Here is a 25850-nt window from a genome sequence, read left to right on the forward strand (position 1 = left end):
TAATTGGATTCAATTAAACTCAACAGACCCTGGCTACCAAAATAAAACCATCAATGTTAAGTAATTTCAACAAGCTTACTATTCTATAAACACAATATATTACAAAAAAGTTAAATTGTACACTACAACATTTAAACACTTTTCAATACTCTGCCCCTTTGGCAGTAATAACAAATACAAGTATTCTTGGATACAACCCCAGGAATATGTTTGCACAACAGGCTTTGGGCAGTTTAATATAGCAGTCTAACAAAATTGTATTAATAACCTATGAACCGTTGATGACTATTTACTTTTCTTTAATACCCATTATACTTTATCTTTTTCTATCCTGAATGCCAGTGGTTAATTTTGTTTCTTTTGAGCAATTCCGTTGTGGACCTCATCACATATCACACTGAGCTACAATTAATTCAGCTTTTTACCAGAAATTCTGTCTGCTCTGGGTGGAATATTGTTAACTAAAAACCTGACATTGACAATTCACAAAATGTTATCCCAAAAGATTTGGGTGTTATCAAGATATTTTTGCCTAGTATGAAATATGTTTTCAATTAAACTAACAACAATTAAACTAAATCCAGTTAACAGCATTTTGCAGACTTAGTTCTACAAATATAGTACCTGAGGTTTGACGTTGATCTTCTCAGAAGCATTTTCATTTAGCCACTTCATATCGATCTCGCAATCAAAATGACCAATGTTGCAAACAATGGCATCATCTTTCATCTGTTCAAAGTGGCTGGAAAAAAACAGATGGATGGATGAATAAATAATGTAAAAAACAAAAATAACATAATAAAATGCTCATTATTTTAAAGAATATAAAAACATGTCCGACCATCAGTAACTGGTCTTATGTTGCTTTAAAGTTATTAGAAAATTTGTCATGTCCTCTTGCACAACCCCAATTGTAACAGGGCTGGGACAGTTTTAATAATGTAAATAAAAAAACTAATTTAAAAACAAAAGTTTTTTCTAAAAAAGTTGGGATTTATGCTGCATCACATCACTTTTCCTATCAAGAAGGCTTTGCAATTATTTGGGAACTGAGTACAATGACTGTTGTAGTTGTTAAAGTGGATTTTTTTGTACTTGAATGCTTTATATTTTGTTTTCTTGGGATTTTAAAGTCATGTTTTACACTTTGGATACACATGACAGGAACGGTAGATAATCATTACACAAGGTTCTTCAGTTTACAAAGTTATATTGAACACAGACCTGGACAATTTTGTCTCTTCAATTTACCTCACTTGCATGTCTTTGGACTGTGTGAGGAAACCGAAGCTCCCGGAGAAAACCCACGCAGACACAAGGAGAACATGCAAACTCCACACAGAAAGGACCCGGATCACCCCACCTGGGAATCGAACCCAGGACCTTCTTGCTGTGAGCCACCGTGCCGTCCGAATGCTTAATATAACAGCATTACACCCTGAGCAGCATGATAGGGTCTTATCCAACAATGTTATACAATCACATTTCTTTTAATCCAATCTCCCAAAATAAGCCAACTTAAACAATTTAAAAAGTGGGCACATTTTATCTAGCTGATAAGCCCACTTCTTAAATTGTGCTTGAAAATAAGATGGTCTCTACAGTTTGAACCGGATAGTCATGGTATTTAATACGTGACAGATCTATTGGTAACTTGTGTATCTGTGAGGACATCAATAATGGGGGGTACATGAGAAGTCTATACTGTTTCTTTGAAGTTTGTCTAGTCTAATTAAACTCAATTACCAATCCATTTTGGTTGATGGGAACGATTATGTTTCATAAAAAAAAAAAAAAAGAAGGATTATTAAAAAAAAATTGGCTTTGTTTTTTTTTTATTCAGTAAATATTTGAAATAACTGTGGAAGAAAAATGCTAGAATAGAAAATCCAGAAAATAAAAATGAAGCAGATACTTCAGCCAGACAGTGTGACAGTATCTGGGCAGCAAATGAATAAAGTGTACATTTGTGAAACTACTGCATCACATACCTGCCCAGAATAATGTCCTCACAGCCAGTGGTTGTGACAAAAATATTTCCTTCCTTGCAGGCCTCATCCATTGTAGTAACCTCATAGCCTGTGAATATATTAACATCCATTTATAAAGAGATTACCCAAATTGGTTTCCACTAAATATAAACAAGTAATATGCTGTACATGCCTTCCATTGCAGCCTGCAGGGCATTGATTGGGTCGATTTCTGTGACGATGACTCTGGCACCAAAGCTTCGAAGAGCCTGAACACAGCCCTTACCCACATCACCATATCCAGCGACCACAGCCACCTTACCAGCAATCATCACATCAGTTGCCCGCTTGATTCCATCAATCAGAGACTCACGGCATCCGTACAAGTTATCAAATTTACTCTGTGAAAAGAAATAAAAAGGTAAACAAAATGCAGCTGTGGGATTTTTCCTTAATTTTATCTATAAGTGCTTCTGCCCCAAATAGTTTCTATAAATCAGCTTAAAAAACATAAAACATTTGTTCATTGGACTCTTGAGGCCCTGGCATGGTGCTGCTTTTAAATGCACATAATTTACCACAAACCTTACTAAAACTGTCCAACCATAGAGTTGTGAAAATACAGTTTTTCATCTGGGCCTTTCAGATTATTCAGGACCCCTCCATCACTTGTTAATGCCCCTATATGTAACTCTTACCTCAACTTTCTCTAAAAAGAAGTGGCTATGGCAATCTCTTGGCTAAGCCAATCTTGATTTGATATTTTTGATGTTAACCAGTGGGTTTGTGTAAGGGCGTAGGAAAACACTTTGACAAAAAATTTTGGGACACACCTATAATTTATTGTATTCAGTTGCTTCATTCAGTTCCATTAGCACAGGTGTATAAAATTAAGCACCTAGCTATGCAAACAGCCTTTACAAACATTTGTAAGAATGGGTCATTCTAAGAAGTGTGGTACTAAACTAGTGCTTGGCATTGTAATGGGATTTCACTGTTGCAACAGGTCAAATTTCTTCCCTTCAAGACAATCAACTGTAAATTTAGGCATTTAGTAATCACAAAGTGAAAGACCACTTAAAGTTACAGCACAGGGTCACCAATGCTTTGCTAACTTAATAACTACAGACTACCAAACCTCAACACAAAAACTGTGCACTGGGAGTTTCATGGCATGGGTTTCCTGAGCAGTCAGATTGCAAGCCTTACATCACAAAGCACAATGTCAAGCAGCGGATGGAGTGCTGTAAAGCACACTGCAACTGGACTGAACTGGAAGTGGAAATGTGTCCTGTGGATTGACGAATCACACTTCTCTAGGATTTAGCAGTCTGATGGGTGAATGCTAGGAGAATGTTACATCTCTAATTGCAGTGTGTCAACTGTAAAGTTTGATGGATGTAAAGTTTAATGCTTTGGGGTTGTTTTTTAGGGGTTGACCTAGGCTCATTAGTTCTAGTAAAGTTGTATGTTTCAAAATTTGTGGGATAAGTTTAAAGGGAAGGTCCTTTTCTGTTCCAGCATGACTACGCCCAAATGCACAAATCAATGCCCATGAAGACATGGTTGGGTGAGTTTGGTGTAAAAGAACTTTTCCCACAGAAAGCCCTGAACCTATGTACTAGAATGGAGATTGCGAGCCAGGCCCTCTCATCAGTGTCTGATCTCAGAAATAAATAAATGTACAGTTATTCCACCAGACACTTCAAAATCTTGTAGAAAGCCTTCCCAGATAAGTGGAAGCTGTATCACAAAAGCTCCTATAAATGTAATGTGTAGGTGTCCAAATACTTTTGTCCATATAGTAAATCATGGATTATGAATCCATAAAAAGAATTTCCAAGAAGAAAAACACTAGACAGAAGTTTCAAAATGAACTAATGTAAGGTAGTGTTTAGTGGTTAAAGTACTGAACTAATGATTAGAAATTTAGGTGGTTTAAACACTACATCTGCCAAGCTGTTACTGTTAAGGCCTTGATCATCAATTGTTTGCATTGTATACTAAATTAAATCTTCAACTAAATGCAATAAATGTAAATGTAAAAAAGAAAATAATTGATTAATAGTGGAGTTGCCACTGACTGTACATTTTGGCATTTTCAATGTATAATTTAAAGATATAGAAAAATAGTAATTTCTAAAATAAAACTGACACACCTTGGTTACAGAGTCATTTACATTGATTGCAGGAATTTTAAGTTCACCCTTTTTCATCATCTTGTAGAGGTTGTGAACTCCTGTTGTGGTCTCTTCAGAAACACCACGAATTCCTAAAACAGTCATTCAAACTTTAAACTGGCATAAAGCTAACATATAGTGTTAATAACAGACAAATGCACCTTAATAATGCATGTACGTGCAGACAGATTGACTTTAGAACAATATAATTAAAAAGAAATGCACTAAAAAGAATAAAAAAAGTACGTTTGTGGATATAATGAGGGCCAAAGGTCTCAGACATTATTGAAAATCTTCTAATTTGCATGTCATCACATCATATAATTAGTATAATTTAAGTTAAATTTAAGTACAATTTAATAATTTAAGTACAAAAGGCCTGATTTCCTTGAGGTTTGTCCTTTCAATTGAAGCGCAATTTACAGGAAGGCAAAATGTTTAATTTAAGATAACACATACAAAGATTTCATAGTAGACATGGGAAAAGGTCTCTTTATTGATAAATTCATGTTTAAGATTTATGGCAGGAACAGAACATTAAAAGTAAGAAGAAGAACAGAAGAGAAGCTGATACCACAGTGTATCTAAACAGTGAAGCATGATGGTGGGGATATTCCAGAGGCATTTTGCCAACTCCAGAAATAGACATTTGCACTGGATTACAACCCCAAATCAGAAAATATGTGACGGTATGGGACATAAAAATATAAGACACAGTGTTTCTTACATTTACATTGACTTTTATTTAATTGCAGACTTCATTGTGTTTGTTAATATACATCCATTCCTGCATTTCAAGCCTGCAGCACATTCCAAACAGTTGGGACAGGGGCAATTTAGGGCTAGTAATGATGTTTAAAAAAACTAAATAATGATGTGATTTCAAACATGTTGAATTAAACAGGTGAATGTAATCAAGATCTCATTTTGTACTGTAAATGGCGTCAGCTTTGCTATGGCATGTCGGCTAGGACAAATTCACTCACCACATACACTGATCAGCCATTAAAACCACCTCCTTGTTTCTACAAATCACTGTCCATTTTATCAGCTCCACGTACCATATAAAAGCACTTTGTAGTTCTACAATTACTGACTGTAGTCCTAGTGTTTCTCTGCATACCTTTTTAGCCTGCTTTTACACTGTTCTTCAATGGTCAGGACCCCCACAGGACCACTACAGAGCAGGCATTATTTGGGCGGTGGGTCATTCTCAGCACTGCAGTGATAATGACATGGTGGTGGTGTGTTAATGTATGTTGTGCTGGTATGAGTGGATCAGGCACAGCAGCGCTGCTGGAGTTTTTAAATACTGTGTCCACTCACTGTCCACTCTATTAGACACTCCTACCTAGTTGGTCCACCTTGTAGATGTAAAGTCAGAGACGATCGCTTATCTATTGCTGCTGGTTAAGTTGATCATCTTTTAGAACTTCATCAGTGGTCACAGGACGCTGCCGGCTGGATATTTTTGGTTGGTGGACTATTCTCAGTCCAGCAGTGACAGTGAGGTGTTTAAAAAAATCCATCAGCGCTGCTGTGTCTTATCCACTCATACCAGCACAACACACACCAACACACCACCACCATGTCAGTGTCACTGCAGTGCTGAGAATGATCCACCACCCAAATAATACCTGCTCTGTAGTGGTCCTGACCATTGAAGAACAGCATGAAAGGGGGCTAACAAAGCATGCAGAGAAACAGATGGACTACAGTCAGTAATTGTAGAACTACAAAGTGCTTCTATATGGTAAGTGGAGCTGATAAAATGAACAGTGTGTGTAGGAACAAGGAGGTGGTTTTAATGTTATGGCTGATCAGTGTAGTTAGATCAATTATCTACAATTCAATGTGGGTTTAAACCTGTTACTACTTCTAGGTTGTTTACAAGTTTTTGGTTGCATTTACTATTCACATTGTGTAACTGTCTTTTTCATTATCTTTACTCCCAATCCACCTCAAAGCCCCAATCGAGGCGATAGGAGATATGACCTAGGGCACGTCCAGACCAGCCGGTTGATTGGAGTGGGCCTCTCCAACCTTCTGTCTATACAAAGTAGGAGCACAAGTACTGTGATGGGTCCTGACAGCTGCAGCTCGCCATTCGCCTTAAGTGCCAGGATATATTCGTCCGTAGACACAGGTCACACCTCATGGCAACAAGGAGCCTCTTACGAACAGCACGAGGGGGCCTATACTACCCTGGGTCCTCACATGGGGAAAAGTCAAAGTAAATTTAAGAAAGACCGTTTTTTTATTGCATTTTCCATAAATTCCCAACCTTTTCTGATTTGGGGTTGTAATTAAACCTTGACAAGTCAAGTACAACTCCATTCCTCAGAGACATGCTATACCCTCTAATCTAAACCTTTGTTGTTGTGTTTTATCGCCATTATAAGCTCTGTATTTAGAGCCATCTCTATGGCGTGCCATTTGTATGTTTTTAAGAACATTCTTATTACAAGAAAGGTGTTTGAAGGTTGAGATTACAACAGATGTTTTAACTTTATGCTTTTCAGAAATTTTAAAATCTTAAAAGGAGCGTTTTTCTAAAAATGTCTTTTATGTCCGATCCCATCAGGTACAGATTTCTGTCCTGGGTAAAAACCTCGCATTCACATAAAATATGTTTCATTGTTAGGGTAATTGAGCAATGAAAGCACTTTGGGGCCTGTTCTTCTTTTAGTAGGTGTCTGTGTGTAAGTCTTGAATGTCCTATTCTGCATCGTGTGAGGGCTACTCTAAACCTTTGTGAGGGCTTTATTCTATGGCTGGTTGGTGACCCTAAACATCACCTGAAAACTTTGCAACAAATACCAAAAGACCAAAGATGTTGAAGTATCAAAAAGTGCTGACTGTACAGGGGCACATAAAGACAGAGAAAGCCAAGCATTCAGTAAAATTACAAATTGCTCTTTGAAATATTGTGAAATCATGCTGGGATAATCAGACCTTGCACAGATTTGTGGAGTCCATGACAGCTCAAGTGCATAATCATAGCAAAATGAGGACATACCAAATTATAAGGAATTCTGACTAACTTGTCACTTCAATCATTATCCTGATTATATGATTTGTAAAAAAAAAAAAAAAAAAAAAAAAAAAAAAAAAAAAAAAAATTCATAATAAATAAATAAATAAATAAATAAATAAATAAACACTGAATTAAATTTGAAAAAAAAAATTGGTGGTTTCACTTTTGGCCCTCACAATACGCTCCAGATAAAAAAAAAAATCTAACTATAGTTATGTAAATAAAAAATAAACTGATATTTCTATAGTTTTGTTATGCATGCACACATAAGCATGTACCACTTTTACGTTCAGTTAAACTACTGAAAGCTGAAACTTCACTAAAATTCCATATATTTTACCAGTCACCTTTTTTTTTTTTATAAGCATTTTCTCACCTTTTTCTCCCCCTTCAGCGTGTCCAATTGCCCAATTGCATCATGCTTTCTCTCCGCCTATGCCGATCCCTGCTCTTACAGAGGAGATCGAAGCTAACCCACGCCCCCTCCGACACGTGGGCAGCAAGCCGTATGCATTTTATCACCCACACATTGACAAGTGTTGTGCCACCTAGTGTTGTGTACGGAGAGACACACCCTAAGAGCACTCTTTCCTCATCTCTGTGTAGGCGCCTCTAATCAGCCAGCAGAGGTCATAATTGCACCAGTCTGACAGAAAGAGACCCATATCCGGCTTAGTCCCGCCCATCTGAACAACAGGCCAAATGTTGTTCATGTGACCGCTCAGCCTCAGCCGGCAAGGCAAAGCTTAAATTCGTTACGATGTATTCGAGATCCCAGCTCTGGTTGCAACGTGTGTTTTTACCGCTGCGCCACCGGTCACCTTCTTTAGAAATATAATTAGCTTTTTTAAGTAATTTAAAAAACTGCTGAAAAACTTTCCATTAGGCTAATATACAATTGATGTTTTAAATAGTGAAAAACAAAAAGAAACGTTACCCTGTAACAACTTGGGGTATTTCTGATGCACAAGGTTGGTTAGATCTCCACCATCATCAAGGATCATGTTGAGGGGCTGACCATCCTGGAAGTAGATTGTCTGCTCAATGCACCACACATACTCCTCATCTGTCTCCCCTTTCCAAGCATAAACTGTGAAATAAATACATAAATTAAATGATTAATTACTGAAAAAGGTGATTTGGGGTAAATCTAGAACATATGATTTAATACCTGAAAAAAACTGCAGAAGTGGACAAATAACTAGCCTAGGTTCCAAACTTTTTTTGAAATAAATATTACATATTGTGGCGTCTACATTTGTGCGATGTGACCACGTTTCTGCATAAGGTATCTATCAAAATGACCAACGTTAAAGCTGACTGTCCGTTAAAAGCCGAGCGTTCAGGCAAGTGGCTAAAAGACTGACCAGTGCCACTGCTGCTTCTAAACATTTCACTGACAAATTGTGGATGGTGTAGTTCATTCTATTCCCAGCTAACAAAAACATGAGTCTGTTCAGCCCTGAACCATTTCTAGAGATGTACAGTCATGGCCAAAAGTGTTGGCACCCCTGAATTTTTTCCAGAAAATGAAGTATTCCTCCTAGAAAATTATTGCAATTACACATGTTTTGTTATACACATGTTTATTTCCTTTGTGTGTATTGGAACAACACAAAAAAGCAGAGAACAAAAGGCAAATTTGACATAATTTCACACAAAACTCCAAAAATGGGCCGGACAAAATTATTGGCACCCTTTCAAAATTGTGGGTAAATAACTTTGTTTCAAGCATGTGATGCTCGTTTAAACTCACCTGTGGCAAGTAACAGGTGTGGGAAATATAAAAATCACACCTAAAACCAGATAAAAAGGAGAGAAGTTGACTCAGTCTTTGCATTGTGTGTCTGTGTGTGCCACACTAAGAATGGAGAACAGAAAGAGGAGAAGAGAACTGTCTGAGGACTTGAAAAATATCAACAATCTCAAGGTTACAAGTCCATCTCCAGAGATCTTGATGTTCCTTTGTCCACGGTGCGCAACATAATCAAGAAGTTTACAACCCATGGCACTGTAGCTAATCTCCCTGGACGTGGACGGAAGAGAAAAATTGATGAAAGGTTGCAACGCAGGATAGTCCGGATGGTGGATAAGCAGCCCCAATCAAGTTCCAAAGAAATTCAAGCTGTCCTGCAGGCTCAGGGTGCATCAGTGTCAGCGCGAACTATCCGTCGACATTTGAATGAAATGAAACGCTATGGCAGGAGACCCAGGAGGACCCCACTGCTGACACAGACATAAAAAAGCTAGACTGCAGTTTGCCAAAATGTACGTGAGTAAGCCAAAATCCTTCTTGGAAAACGTCTTGTGGACAGATGAGACCAAGATAGAGCTTTTTTGTAAAGCACATCATTCTACTGTTTACCGAAAACGGAATGAGGCCTACAAAGAAAAGAACACAGTACCTACAGTCAAATATGGTGGAGGTTCAAAGATGTTTTGGGGTTGTTTTGCTGCCTCTGGCCCTGGGTGCCTTGACTGTGTGCAAGGCATCATGAAATCTGAAGATTACCAAAGGATTTTGGGTCGCAATGTAGGGCGCAGTGTCAGAAAGCTGGGTTTGTGTCCTAGGTCATGGGTCTTCCAGCAGGACAATGACCCCAAACATACTTCAAAAAGCACCCAGAAATGGATGGAAACAAAGCGCTGGAGAGTTCTGAAGTGGCCAGCAATGAGTCCGGATCTAAATCCCATTGAACACCTGTGGAGAGATCTTAAAATTGCTGTTGGGAGAAGGCACCCTTCAAATATGAGAGACCTGGAGCAGTTTGCAAAAGAAGAGTGGTCCAGAATTCCAGTTGAGAGGTGTAAGAAGCTTGTTGATGGTTATAGGAAGCGATTGATTTCAGTTATTTTTTCCAAAGCGTGTGCAACCAAATATTAAGTTGAGGGTGCCAATAATTTTGTCTGGCCCATTTTTGGAGTTTTGGAGTTGAAATTATGTCAAATTTGCCTTTTCTTCTCTGCTTTTTTGTGTTGTTCCAATACACACAAAGGAAATAAACATGTGTATAACAAAACATGTAATTGAAAAATTTCAGGGGTGCCAACACTTTCGGCCATGACTGTATACATCTCCTATTTATGGCTACTATTAATAGCAGAGGGAAACAAATTACTACCATTTCTTTTACATCAGGTTTGCTTTAATGCAAATTTGCACACTAAGTTCTAAAGCTCAAAGATACTAAAAGTGTTTTATAAACCATTTCATTCTGAATTGGGTCACCATTCTGTGCTGTCACATCTATAACAGATGAAGGATTGTGAAAAACTATGACATTTATAACTATTAGCACTTTGTCCATCTTCAAAGAACAAACATTTACAGACGTAACCAGCATTAAATGTGGCAGAAATTCCAGAGAAACAGAAGAGAGAGAGAGAGAGAGAGAGAGAGAGAGAGAGAGAGAGAGAGAGAGAGAGAGAGAGAGAGAGAGAGAGAGAGAGAGAGACATACACAAACCAACACCCAAAGACCAACATGCTAATTACGACAATGAATGAGACCTAGTCAGGTAAATAAACTCACACAGAGATACACACACAAAAAAAACAACAACACAAAAACAACCTGGAACACCGGTCTTGGCAATGGCAGCAGCAGCGTGATCTTGGGTTGAGAAAATGTTACAGCTAGACCACTGAACCTAATGAAGGGTGGGGGAGAAAAAGAGACAAGTTATAAAATATTCCTGTATTGTTCCTAATAAACTGTGTAGCCTTATAAAATATAACCATAAAAAAATAGGGCTAGATAAGTGATAATAAAAAAATAACTTGATAATTTTTAAAACATGTTTATTTCAAAGAAAATATGTAAATATCAAGCAAGATTGTAATTCCGCTCATATTTACAGCTTCAAAGCAGATACAAGCAACAATGAAAGTGATGGGCTTGAAACATCAACCTTCTAAATAATGGTCCAGTACCTTAATCTCTGAGCCACAGCTGCCCTGAACATCAACCCCAAAAAAGAAAGTTAGGAAAGAATGGAAAATGCAAAGAAAAAAATGCAGTGTCTTAGGTTTTCTTTAATTTTTATTTTACTGCACACAGTAAGAACTCAATATATTTCATGTTTTATCTGGTCAACTTTATTAAATTTGTTAATAGACATCAATTCCTACATTTCAGGCCTGCAACACATTTCAACACATCGGGTTTTTAATCTTGTAATTTCTACTCACAACACTTTAAAAGAAATTTTAGCACTGAGAATAACAGGTGATGAAGTGTTTCAGGTGTTATTCAGTGCAATAGCACAGGAATTGTCACATTTTTTGTTTCAAAATCCTCCACACATATTATATTAGGGACAGGTCAGAACTGCAGGCAGGCCAGTCTAGTGCACGTAACCTCTCCTTCTGCAATCATGCCTTTGTAATGTGCACAGCAAGTGGTTTCTCATTGTCTTGTTACAAAATGCATGGACGTCCCTAAAAAAGATATGTATGTTAGAGCATAGCTGCTCTAAAATCTCTACATACTTTTCTGCATTAATGTTGCATTAAAGAAGTGTAAATGACCTTTGCCAAGGACACTGACACAGCCCCATACTACGACAGACCCTGGCTTTTTGTACTTGTTGTTGAAAACAATCTAGATGGCCTTTTTCATCTTTAGTCCAGAGAACACAGCGTCCATTTCTTTCCGAGATCACTTAGGTTTGCACCTTTGCCCTTTACTCACTGAAATTGACAATTGACATCTTTCTTTGACAAACATTTTTTCACACACTTGTTGACAAACTGGAGATCCTCTGCCCATATTTGCACTTAAATGCCTTTTGTGGACACTGCTTTAGTTCCAGATTATGATTACAATGACCTGTTGACATCACCTGTTTGAAATTACATCATTGTTTTTAAAAAAATCTTATTAGCCCTAAATTGTCCCCATGACAACAATTTTTAGTTTAATTTATTTATTAGGATTTTAACGTCATGTTTTACACACTTTGGTTACATTTATGACATGATCAGTCGTTAATAATTACACAAGATTCATCAGTTCAAATCTTTAATGTCAAACAGAGTCATGGACAATTTTGTGTCTCCAATTCACCTTCTTTGTATGTCTTTGGACTGTGAGGAAAAAACGAAGCACCCAGAAAAAACCCACACAGTCACAGGGAAAACATGCAAACTCCTCACAGAAAGACCCTGGACCATTCCACCTGGGAATCGAACCCAGGACCTTCTTGCTGTGAGGCGATAAAATGCAGGAACAGATGCATATTAACAAATGAAATAAAGTTGACAAGACAAAACATGAAATATCTGCAGTAAAAAAAAGTCGAAGTAAATGTAAGAAACACTGTTTTTTTTATTTGCATTTTTCATACTGTCCCACCTGTTTCTGATTTGGATTTGTAGATCTATGTTTTTATCCAAACCCACTTGCAAACAAGACAATTCAACAACTAAGCATTTAGGGCTTGATTAAGTACAAATACAACTGACATAAGTTGAAAAGGTTTGTGCATTTCCATTCCCATCAGCAATTCCATCAGCATCTTTCTATTTCTACAACAGAAATGCCATCCCCCACCCCATCTTGGATTTTCTGATGACATCTAAATACTGCTGATTTCTGTGTATACAAACCCCATTCAAAAATCAGTTTGAGACATTACATTATGGCCTACATTAAGGCAGCTGCCCCAATGCTCCAGGACTGCTTCTTATTTATAGACTAGCAGATGTTCAAGTAGACTGCTACACATGGTGACTAAACTGACCCGGAGGAATCATGGGTTACATCAGCAAGTATGAGTGACGTTGTTTGCCTTAAAACAATCACCATACATCCCAAACAAAAACCCTGACTAAATTTAGAGATGCACTTTTTATTACAAAGTAAAGACATTAGCAGTTCTGTGGGGACAGAACTGCTAACCAGCCAGATGTAACCTCAATGCAGGGATCAAATAAGCACAAAACACCTATGCCCAGAGGATCCAGGACACCTATCTGACAATGACCCATGATGCACATGGCAGGGCATCAGAGACATCACTGACTACAGGAGAAAAAAAAGCCACCATTGCCCCTGAAGCAGTGCTGCTTCCCACCCTGATGCCTTGACCAACTTGCAACAAAAACACAACGTCACCTTACAGGGTCACCCCTCTCCAGGAGAACTGACATTGACTGTGTCAGCTATGGAGATGAGAAGAACACTGCAGTGACTCAAACCATGTAAAGTTCCAGGTCCAGACAACATCCCAGGCTGGGAATTGATGCTGAAGTGTTGACTGATGTGACAGACATGTTAACACCTCACTTACTCAAGTAATAGTTCCATCATGCTTTTAAACAGACATCATAATTCCTGTCCCAATATAGTCTCTGACTTAATTACCACCATGTAGTAACGACATCAACAAGAATGATTCCAACCTACACAGACTTTCAACAGTATTCATATAGGACAAACCAGTCAACATGTGATGCAATTGCAACAGCCAGACACACAGCCCTGGCTCATCTGGAAAACAAAGACAAGTCAAGATGCTGTTTCTGGACTTTGGCCTGCAACACACTTGTTTCATAAACATGGTGACCAAGCTGTTAAACCTGCGTCTCAACACATCACTGTGCAATTGGGTGCCAGACTTCCTAACAAACAAGTCCCATATGGTCAGAATCCAAATCAGTCTGTCTAGCACCATCATCATTAAGACAGGCACTCCCCAGGGCTGGATATTAAGCCCATTACTGTACACATTACTTACACACAACTGTACGGTCAAACACTCCAGCAACCTCATTGTGAAATTTGCTGATGACAACTTATTACAAACTCATTTCAAAGGTGATGAGACAGTCTAAAGAAATGAGGTGGGCTCATTTGGGATCTCAATCTTGATTATCGCATATGGCTTATATTGCTAATAATTTTCATTAGTGTTAATAAGTAGCCCATTAAAAGAAATTACAAACTAAACAGTAAAGTCCTCTCTGATCATCTTTAGGATCTCTTTACTTGACACATTTTTAATGTTACCTCAGCTCCAAGGACTTTGAGGGTCTCAATAAGCACAGCAGTCTGAACGGTCATGTGCAGACAGCCGGCAATGCGTGCTCCCTTTAGAGGTTTTGATGGCCCATACATCTCCCGTATCTTCATTAGTCCAGGCATCTCATTCTCAGCAATGTCAATTGCCTTACGTCCCCACTCTGCCAGACTAATATCAGCTGAAATGACACAGAAACAGAGCAGATAAAACTATTAGGCTTATTGTGGTTACAGTTTTTCAATTACAAAATCATCTTACAAACAAGAAAATAAAAGTATGGTTAAATGGGGGAAAAACATGTATATACACAATATTCTTGCCTGCTATTTCAGATGTTTTCTCTTTGAATACGTCTATATAATCAGCATGACATCAAACTCATTCAACAATAAAAGAATGTAGTTTAGAATCTAAATACTAATTTACCAGCTGTGTGTGTTTATATCAAGACCATATCAAACCATTTCATCTAACTGCAATTAATATGCAGTTTGTATCTAAAATGCTTTCCACAAGACATGAGTGTGCACAAAAAAAATCATAATTTAGTTTAAAAAGAATTTGGAGGGTCAAACACTATTTTAGATAGAAAAGTTTTGTCTTTATGACTTGTGCACAGGGACATACAGGGTCTTGCTAAAACAAATGATGTGGCTGAAAAACCTTAACCTAATAATAAGGAGGGTTGTATTTTTATTTTTGGCAAGTGTAGTAGTAGTAGTGTAGTTCTCTGCAAGACTGGTGTATAATGACAAATATATTCCAAATGATCAGAAATTATTTGAGAAGTGGACGACTAGCACATTATTGTCATTTAGGTTCCAACATCATCCTCTACTTCTCATGCAAATTACAGCATTATTAATACGTACAGCAAAGCACGCACACACACTTTTGGCATCTATTTAAAACTGTTATGCTGTAAAAGATGTTCTTACATTTCAAGGGGTGGTCTTACCACAGAACTACACAGTGTATAGCCTGAGTGGAATTGACATCTGTGTTCTGTCCTTCACATGAACATCATCTTCTTTCGGCTTTTCCCGTTAGGGGTCGCCACAGCATATAGTTTATTAATGAATCTGAAGATTAAACTCAAAGTAGTTTTGCTTGTTTGTTTTATTAGGATTTTAACGTCATGTTTTACACACGTTGGTTACATTCATGACAGAAACAGTAGTTACTCATTACACAAGATTCATCAGTTCACAAGGTTATATTAAACACAGTCATGGACAATTTTTATCTTCAATTCACCTCACTTGCATTACTTTAGACCAGTGGTTCTCAAACTGTGGTACGCGTACCACTGGTGGTACGTGAAGCAGCACGAGGTGGTACGCCAGATAATCTCGGAAAAGTAATTACATGCACCGAAAAAATAAATAATTTAATAATTATAAATAAATAAAAAAAATGAAACAAAATGTGGAAATTACTAATAAAATCTGTTTCAAAGTTCTTATAATTCTGTTTTAATAAAATCAGTTTAATTAAAACGAATGTGTTTTTAAAAATATTCGGGGCTACGCATCCACCGTACTTCATTACGTCTATACTTCACGTTCGCGGTTTCCATCTCGAAATTTCAGAAAAGTTATCAGTAAAGTTATCAGTAGCTCTCTCGCTTTTATCAGAGCAGATCTGCGTTTGAATTAGGGCTGGGCGATTTTCACGATTAATTCGGTTAATTCGAATGAACGTTTTCACCCGATGTTAGAATGTGACAATCGCGATTGTTTACATACTTTATATTTTAATTAAAATACCAACATGTCACGAAGCAGAAACTGAGCAGACGCTCGCGGAGTATATATCCGGGAAAGTTTAATATAAAAAGGGCGAAAACAGTGTCCAAAACCAGCGAAAACCAAAACAGTAAACGGAAGACAACAAGGATTATACACGGTAACGGTTAGATTCAGTAATAAGGACGCAAACACGATCGGCTAAACGAGACACAAACAGAAGAGTTTAATTAAGATTCACTGAATCAAACACCGCCGAACTGAATCAAAATACGGAGCCAATGAGCGCGTTGTGTACTTGTACTTTTTAAAGTAGATTTTACAGCCTGTAATTTTACTTTTACTTAAGTGTGTTTTGTACTAAGAATTGTAATTCGCTACATTTTAAATAACATCCGTTACTGAGTAAAAAAAATCGCGTCTGGGAAACTGCTGCAGTGAATTCTGCGATAGGGAGTCGGATCTTTTGTCTCGGTTCCTTTTAAAGAGCCGTATGTATGTAACGACTCCCAAATGTGCGAATCGGTTCCTTTATTTTGGCTTAAAGGGCCGTTCAATAGAATCGAATCCTTCTACGACACATAATAGTGGTTAATACAGTTTGAAAGTTTTATGGGACTAAAATGACACATTACACATCCTTAAATGTTTAATATGTTGTATCCACCCCGGAAATCACAAGAAGACAAAATCAAAGCTGAGCTGAGTGATCACTTGATGCCCCCCCAAGGCAGATACTGATACAGACTAGTGATGGGAATTTCGGCTCCTTTTAGAGAGCTGGTTCTTTTGGCTCGGCTCACTAAAAAGAGCCGGCTCTTTCGGCTCCCAAGTGGCTCCTTAGATTTTTTTGTTGCTTAAATTAATTTATTACCAAATTACATGTAAAATGAATTACTAATGTCAAAAAAACATTGTATTACATGTTTATTATTTAAAGTGCTTTATTTATATACTCAACATGGAACAGAGTGCTCCAACAATAAATTATAAAATACAAAAACAAAGACCCATCTCAATTAGACAAAAAGATCCGATTGTGTATATTATTTGTACATTTGCATCTAGAGTGGGACGGCATGGTGGCTAAGTGGGTAGCACTGTCGCCTCACGGCAAGAAGGTCCCCAGGTGAAGAGCCCGGGTCCTTTCTGTGCGGAGTTTGCATGTCTTTCCCGTGTCCGTGTGGGTTTCCTCCGGGTGCACCGGTTTCCTCCCACAGTCCAAAGACATGCAAGTGAGGTGAATTTTCCTGTCATGAATGTAACCAAAGTGTAAAACGTGACGTTAAAATCCTAATAAACAAAACAAAATAAACAAGCATCTAGAGTGAAACAACACAACATCAACGAAACATCACTCACACTCAACAAAATATAAATGAAAATGTGCAAAACAAAAAGAAGATAGTTTAGTGAAGATAAACTCACGGGCCAGTGATAGCTTAGTGGTTAAGGTACTGGACTAGTAAACAGAAGGTTGCCGGTTCAAGCCCCGCCACCACCAAGTTGCCACTGTTGGGTCCCTGAGCAAGGCCCTTAACCCTCAATTGCTCATCGTGTTCCGCTCATTGTGTAAGTCGCTTTGGATAAAAGCGTCTGATAAATGCTGAAAATGTAAATGTAAGATCAGCATTCAGAAAAACCAAGGAGCTCATCTTTGATGGGTTGATCCTGTTTCTCTTTTCTGTTATGATCTGCCCTGTTAAAAAAGATTCTCTCTGAGTGGACAGATACACAGTCTATGTGCCATCACATGTATAAGATGTGGGTAGACTGAACACTTGGTCTCCCACCAGTGGGCCTGCACTTCTCTGTAAAAGGCGCTCCTCGAGTCCAAACTACTATATCTCCTCTCACTCATTTTCCTCACCTTTCCAGCGTGTAATGTCTGCCTGTGTAAGTTAATGTGTATATTTTTTGTAATTAATGTGTATTGGAACTGTGAGGGACTGAGCACCTGAGCATTTCACTCACCTTTCACACCTGTGTTAATGTGACGTGACAAAGTGATTTGATTTGTGTAAAGCGCTGAGTTCTCTCTCCCTCCTGTTCGTGTGCATGCTGCCTGTGTGTGTGTGTGTGTTTGTGTGTGTAACCCCGCCCCTCCTGCTCAGTGTAAACACACAAACGCCACCACGTATCTTGACCAATCACGTGCGGCTTTGTATAATGGCAAATAATTGAGAAATAAACTATAAACTTGTTTAATTGTGTTAAATCTGGTTATTTCATGGCACTTATGTTTTAAAGCAGAAACAAACAGTCACATCTCTGCACAAGAGAGGATTGTTCTGAAACTTAATGCGATGCAATCACAGTACGTCTCTTCTCTGTAGTTTTTTTCCTTTTGAAGTAACTTTTTTTTCTCGTTTAAGTGTTGTTTGAATTAGGAATTCATTTAAGGCAAGGTAGCAAAATTTTATATTAATATCGGGGGTGTCTTATAGTTTACCCAGTAGTGCCTCCCGAAGAACGAAGAGCCATTTCTTTGAACGGCTCTTTAAAAGGAACCGAGCCAAAAGATCCGGCTCCCTTCAAGAAGCCATAATTCCCACCACTAATATATACACACACACCTAATTAATGTGTGCCATATGTGGTTCTGTGATGAGAAACTCCAAGGTACTTGGAAGTTTTGGTTTGATAATGGGTGGTACTTGGTCTAAAAAGTTTGAGAACCACTGCTTTAGACTGTGGGAGGAAACCAGAGCACCCAAAGGAAACCCACGCAGACACAGGGAGAACATGCAAACTCCACACAGAAAGGACCCGTACTGGGGATAAAACCCAGGACCTTCTTGCTGTGAGGCCACAGTGCTACCCACTTAGCCACAGTTCCAGCCAAACTCAAAGTAGTTGGAAATGAAATATATCTAAAAAGGTTTCAGTAGTTGCGTTAGTTGTAGCTCAAACTGCATTCTGCACTCAGTATACACTATATACTGCATACTGGTCATTGTAGTAGTATGCAGTATAGTATCTAGTACGACCAAAATACGGGGCAGACAAATGTTTAAAGTAGGGCTGGGCGCAGTGTTGCCAACTCCTAGGTAAGGAAAGTAGCTATTGGCTGTCCTAAAAGTCACTAGAAGTCGCTAAATGACGTAATTGTCTAACTTGCATAACCAATCAGCGGACCGTGACGTCACAAGTGGGCGTGTCACAGTGTAGAGGCTGTGAAACCACTATTGCGATGTTCTTTCATATTTTAAGTTTATCTGATTACATTTTGATATTTTCAAAGTGATGAACTGTGTGATATGAGGCGGTAAAAGTGCCCTACACAGTACGGACAACGCTCAACATGAATGAAAACATGATGTTAAAACCCTAATAAACAAACAAACTGAGCAAATCAGCTATTTGTGCTGAGAGTCGCGATAGTTATTCGATGCTTTTGCATGAATCTGTAACAACAGCACAAATGCTTGCACATAATCTACACGCTCCGCATTACTCCACATCACTACTCTTTACTTTCTTTAAGTAACGCCCACCGTTGATGACACGCACTTGGTTCCCAAACACTGGTGGAAACGCGGGTTGTGAGACTGACCGCCTGCGAGTGCTTTGGGACGGGGGAGGAGCTCACGGCAGCACCCGCTGCTCGTTAAGGACAGTAACTGCAGAACGATGTGTGCTTTCATGTCTGAGTCTCCAAAAGTCTCCGATAACACCAGAAAAAGTCGCTAGATTTGTCGCTAGACGCTTTTTTGAAAAAAAGTCGCTAGAGGGGTCTGAAAACTCGCTAAATATAGCGACAAAGTCACTAAGTTGGCAACACTGGCTGGGCGATATGAATCAAAAATAATATCTCTATATTTTTTCGCTGAATGGCGATATACGATATACTGTATATCTCAATATTTTTTCATCCCATAAGGTAATAACAAAAAGACACTTCTGAGACAAAGCTACATGTTCCAAATTTTTTACAGGCACTTCTATTAACATTCATGCTGGGGAAGCTTCACACAAGAACTATTTTTCCTTAAAAAACAATGTTTTCTAACGTCTTACCTGTCGTGTAATGTAAATTACAAATATATTGTCTGGCCCTTTAAGAATGTTAAGTGCACTATAGGGCGCAGGGAGCGAGTGTGTAGGTAAGATATTAGAAATGTTTCTGGCTGTGTTTATGTTCTTCTGTTGTTTTGCACTGAGCTTGTGTGATATTAAAAGTAGCGTTCTCGTTAAACCCCCCCTCACGTTTGAACTTTATACATTATTTTACATCAGTCGCCACAACATTTACATCATTTTTATTTTACCGTATATAACTTAATTCTGTAATACAGGCAGAACTAATCGTTCATGTTACTGTGTAACTATTACAACATTTAATGCATTTTAATCTGCGTTCTGCTTCATGCACTTTATTATTATTTAACAGCTTTATTACTTGTTTAATTGCTGTTTGCTTATTAATTTTTGGTTGTTTATTGGCCGACAACAAGAAATACTATAATAGAAGATAAATAAATAAATGAGTCTCGGACGTCGGGCGATCATCCAGTATAAACTAACACGACCACGTACAACATCCAGTACAGAAATCACTCCCCATAATGTTTGTTTTTTACAGATAAAGCAAATATATGCACATCACATATACAAACACACAAGTCAGAACAACAGGAGATGCACCGTTACGATATTATTACTGTTTCAACACTTATTATTTAATTTTTTATTAACCTTTATTTAACCAGGGAAGTCACATTTGTGCTTGATTTACACTCTTTATATATGAAGTAAACACGTGCATGTCAGCGCGTGCATGCGCTTGTACAGTGCTGGCCAAAAGTATTGGCACCCCTGCAATTCTGTCAAATAATACTCAATTTCTTGCAGAAAATGATTGCAATTACAAATGCTTTGATATTAAAATGTTCATTTAATTTGTCTTCAATGGAAAACCACAAAAAGAATTGTCAAAAAGCCAAATTGGATATAATTCCACACCAAACATAAAAAAGGGGGTGGACAAAAGTATTGGCACCCTTTGAAAAATCATGTGATGCTTCTCTAATTTGTGTAATTAACAGCACCTGTTACTTACCTGTGGCACATAACAGGTGGTGGCAATAACTAAATCACACTTGCAGCCAGTTAAAATGGATTAAAGTTGACTCAACCTCTGTCCTGTGTCCTTGTGTGTACCACATTGAGCATGGAGAAAAGAAAGAAGACCAAAGAACTGTCTGAGGACTTGAGAAGCAAAATTGTGAGGAAGCATGGGCAATCTCAAGGCTACAAGTCCATCTCCAAAGACCTGAATGTTCCTGTGTCTACCGTGCGCAGTGTCATCAAGAAGTTTAAAGCCCATGGCACTGTGGCTAACCTCCCTAGATGTGGACGGAAAAGAAAAATTGACGACAGATTTCAACGAAAGATTGTGCGGATGGTGGATAAAGAACCTCGACTAACATCCAAACAAGTTCAAGCTGCCCTGCAGTCCGAGGGTACAACAGTGTCAACCCGTACTATCCGTCGGCGTCTGAATGAAAAGGGACTCTATGGTAGGATACCCAGGAAGACCCCACTTCTGACCCAGAGACATAAAAAAGCCAGGCTGGAGTTTGCCAAAACTTACCTGAGAAAGCCAAAAACATTTTGGAAGAATGTTCTCTGGTCAGATGAGACAAAAGTAGAGCTTTTTGGAAAAAGGCATCAACATAGAGTTTACAGGAAAAAAAAAAAGGCCTTCAAAGAAAAGAACACGGTCCCTACAGTCAAACATGGCGGAGGTTCCCTGATGTTTTGGGGTTGCTTTGCTGCCTCTGGCACTGGACTGCTTGACCGTGTGCATGGCATTATGAAGTCTGAAGACTACCAACAAATTTTGCAGCATAATGTAGGGCCCAGTGTGAGAAAGCTGGGTCTCTCTCAGAGGTCATGGGTCTTCCAGCAGGACAATGACCCAAAACACACTTCAAAAAGCACTAGAAAATGGTTTGAGAGAAAGCACTGGAGACTTCTAAAGTGGCCAGCAATGAGTCCAGACCTGAATCCCATAGAACACCTGTGGAGAGATCTCAAAATGGCAGTTTGGAGAAGGCACCCTTCAAATCTCAGGGACCTGGAGCAGTTTGCCAAAGAAGAATGGTCTAAAATTCCAGCAGGGCATTGTAAGACACTCATTGATGGTTACCGGAAGCGGTTGTTCGCAGTTATTTTGTCTAAAGGTTGTGCTACCAAGTATTAGGCTGAGGGTGCCAATACTTTTGTCCGGCCCATTTTTGGAGTTTTGTGTAAAATGATAATTGATTTGACTTTTTTTTCATTCTCTTTTGTGTTTTTTCATTGCAAGCAAAATAAATGAAGATATTAATACCAAAGCATTTGTGATTGCAATCATTTTCTGGAAGAAATTGAGTATTATCTGACAGAATTGCAGGGGTGCCAATACTTTTGGCCAGCACTGTATGTTTATTTCCGTTTTCCAATATTGGTTTTTGAAACGAATAACGACTCGTTTTCTTGTTTTTCTACTTTGGGATTTGAAGTGAGAACGAATGATCAAAGGTACACGGAGCTGGAACCTTTTGTCTGGACTTGTTTTCGGTATTCTCTACAGAATACATTATTCTGCTGCTCATCTAACACTTCTCCACCATTGAATACAAACCATCTCCAAATAACTGAGCCATTATTATTCTTTTTACTAACCAGCTTCTCCACCGTCTCCATTCTATCATGGGAGTTTTACTTACAGAAATGTGTTCTGAGGGCAGAAAGAATTGGCGGTGGGGAGGGGTGAGTTGTGTTCAGTGAGGGAGAGAGGCGGGGCAAGGTGAACATGTGCAGAGACTAACTGGGAGAAGAGAAAGACGAACTGTCGGATCTAATTGAAACGCAACATCTATATCGATATACGCAATATTGTCTTATCTTATATCGCGTATGAAAATATATCGATATTTTATAAAATCTCGATATATCGCCCAGCCCTAGTTTGAAGGTTCCACCCACTTTTGGAATGTCAAAACTGCCCGTGCTGCATAATGGGATGCAGTACCCCACAAAAATAGCACTGGTAGCATACTGGACATTTTGGCCTGAGTAGTTTGTCATCCAAGTATCTTGTGCATACTGGAAAAAAATCATTTTGGTTACACTGCAGTACCCCACCAGTACATGAGTATTATGTAATAAGCTAATTTAAACACATCCATAGTCATATATTTTGCTTTGGACAAACACATCCTAATCCCAGTGAATGCTGGCAAATATCAACAGCATAACAGACAACAGATATCAAAACCTGTTGACAGTAGTAAACAAAATGTGCAGCTCTTAGTTGATCTGTAGTAATCTTAGTCACTCAACAGCTGTTACTCAAAATGCTTTAAGGATTCTCTTAAAACTCTTACAGTATGGATGGGCACAAGTACTTAAGCACTCCAATACTTAAACATTTTAAAGTGTCACTCATCATGCTGAACTATGATCATACTTTTTTTTTCTTTGAAACTTTAAAGACCCAATGTTTTTGTTTGTTTATTAGAATTTTAACATCATGTTTTACACTTTGGTTACATTCATGACAGGAACAGTAGTTACTCATTACACAAGGTTTATCAGTTCACAAGGTTATATCAAACACAGTCATGGACAATTTAGTATCTCCAATGTACCTTGCTTGCATGTGTTTGGACTGTGGGAGAAAACCGGAGCACCTGAAGTAAACCCACGCAGACACGGGGAGAACATGCAAACTCCACACAGAAAGGACCCGGACCACCCCACCCGGGGATCGAACCCAGGACCTTCTTTAAAGACTCAATGTAGAACTATGTTCATCAATACAGTTATCATGAGATCACGCCTGCAATACCTGACCTCTGGACTCACAAAATCAGCAAAACAAAGTCCAAATAACTCTGATGGCTCTTCTATTATTCACTACTTTGTTAGCAGCTAACTACTGCATGTTTTAACATTTTAATGTACAGAAAATACAGATTAACTTGCTATGTTGCTTTATAGATTAAAAGTGGTTTGGGTCTTATGTCTGGCACTTTACTTTTTATCCTTAGAGAGATAGTGTTTGAAAGTATTTATTTGACTTTTTATTTAATGTAGGGAAATACTATATGCATTATATAAATGTATTTATCAGTTGCACGTAGTGATATACATAATATATGCTTAATCATTTTAGCCTGCAAGTATTGCTTATAAATAATTACAATATGTTTTCAATGTGTTTACAATATATCTTCACCTATATTTTTTAAAATCTCTACTATGGCAGACAACATAAATTCTCTTACGAGACCACACAATGAGATCATGCTTGCAATACCCAACCTCTGGACTCTCAAAACCAGAACAAAGTGCATATAACTTTGCTGGCTCTTCTATTATTTACTCAGGTGGCTAACTACTGAATGGTGCAACATTTTTAACGTGCAGTAAATACAAAGTGTCCTTACCTGCCCTTACCTAAAATTAAAATGTCACCATAAATTCTATTATTGACACGGCACCAAACAGCGTTTACAGACAAATCAAAGTTTACCAAAGGTAAATGACAAAATTATAGTTTGTGTCTAATAGTTCGTCTCCTATTTATGATATTTTCAATGTCGTGTCTGCTTTCATTATACACACAAAAAAATGCAAATGGTTCGAAATGAATTTGGTTTGACTATATTACAATGAAGGGCGTGCTTTAGTTTAACTGGCCACTATAATTACACTAATGCATCGCGACTTTTAGGGGTAATTAAGCAAGACGAGGATGTGTTGCTTCTCGGTACAAAAAAACTACAATATGGCTGACACACCTCTTCAGAATGAAACCATGCTTTAATAAAGCAACTAAGTGCATAAGGAATAAGCTGTAATGTTTATTTATTTATACGTGCACCGTTATTATCTACATTTAAAGGCAGTGATCAGATTATAATTTACTTGACCATTTACAGCTTTAAGTTACATGCGCCGTTGGTCGTTTCTTTTGCCATGTGACAGCTGGTTCCAAATTACGCTAGTCCAACTGTCCAAACTTTACCCACGAGTGTACACGCACTCTGAATACAGGTGAATATGCAAAGCAACGTATACATTGTGTCTTGTTTATGTGGAATGACAGATGTAAAATAAATCGCTAAGCTAACTCTAAGAAAAAAAAAGTTATATGAGTTATACAATATGTAAGATTTGTGCGAATACTAACCCACTTTGAAGGGAAGCTTGTCACACATGGTTATTGCTCTTGAATAGATTGGTTGGATGTAGATGAAAAAGGGTGAGCGCTGGAACCGCTACTGACTTGAACGAAGAAAGGAACGAACCAACCCGTTAAGCCACATTTAAGTAGCTAGACCCTGCTTGTAATATTCATGAGCTCGTGGTACCAATCTCATACACCTCGCGGGCTAGGCCGTGTTTACCGGTAGCCAATGAACATCCGTGGTTGATAGCGGGTGTGATTTAACAGGAAATGACGTAAAGAACCAAAAACAACCGTAGTTACGTATTACTGATTTAGTTTTTTTCTTTATTAAACATTGAAAGAATTATACACAAAATACGTCAGAATACAGTTTGTATTGTATTAATGCACAGTAATTAATTAGGTCATTACAATTTTAATTGCCAGTATTAATAAATAAATAATAAATAAATAAAACTGGTAACAAACTAAAGACACAAGCCTCACAGACACGCAAAGTCGTCTGTAACAAAAAAGTTTTAAAAAGGTTAAAACTGTTATGACACTTATGTAACAATTATAGTAATCCAATATCTAGTTCTTTTTAAATACGTTTTAAGGGTTTAAGAGGTTAACTAAATTCATTTAAAAATAGGGCTAGTGTGGGTGTGCAACCTAAAAAGGTTTGCTTATGAATACAAAATGTGGCGTAAAAAATATATTC

The 25850-nt window shown here is 38.1% G+C and overlaps 1 protein-coding gene across 1 annotated transcript in view; it reads right to left on the bottom strand.

Annotated features, from left to right (window-relative positions):
- The window catches only part of ahcy (adenosylhomocysteinase), a 28222-nt gene extending 2970 nt beyond the window's left edge, over positions 1-25252 (bottom strand). Inside the window, exons 1-8 of the mRNA XM_062997577.1 lie at positions 25148-25252; positions 14200-14390; positions 10762-10837; positions 8125-8277; positions 4130-4242; positions 2164-2371; positions 1992-2079; positions 625-742 (exon numbers count right to left, since the gene is read on the bottom strand). Coding sequence (XP_062853647.1) covers positions 625-742; positions 1992-2079; positions 2164-2371; positions 4130-4242; positions 8125-8277; positions 10762-10837; positions 14200-14390; positions 25148-25175 — 975 coding nt within the window. The 5' untranslated portion in view covers positions 25176-25252. The remainder of the gene's footprint in view (positions 1-624; positions 743-1991; positions 2080-2163; positions 2372-4129; positions 4243-8124; positions 8278-10761; positions 10838-14199; positions 14391-25147) is intronic.
- Between the last annotated feature and the right edge of the window lie 598 nt (positions 25253-25850).

This window comes from Trichomycterus rosablanca, chromosome 6 (assembly GCF_030014385.1).
Source record: "Trichomycterus rosablanca isolate fTriRos1 chromosome 6, fTriRos1.hap1, whole genome shotgun sequence".
Classification (NCBI taxonomy): domain Eukaryota; kingdom Metazoa; phylum Chordata; class Actinopteri; order Siluriformes; family Trichomycteridae; genus Trichomycterus; species Trichomycterus rosablanca.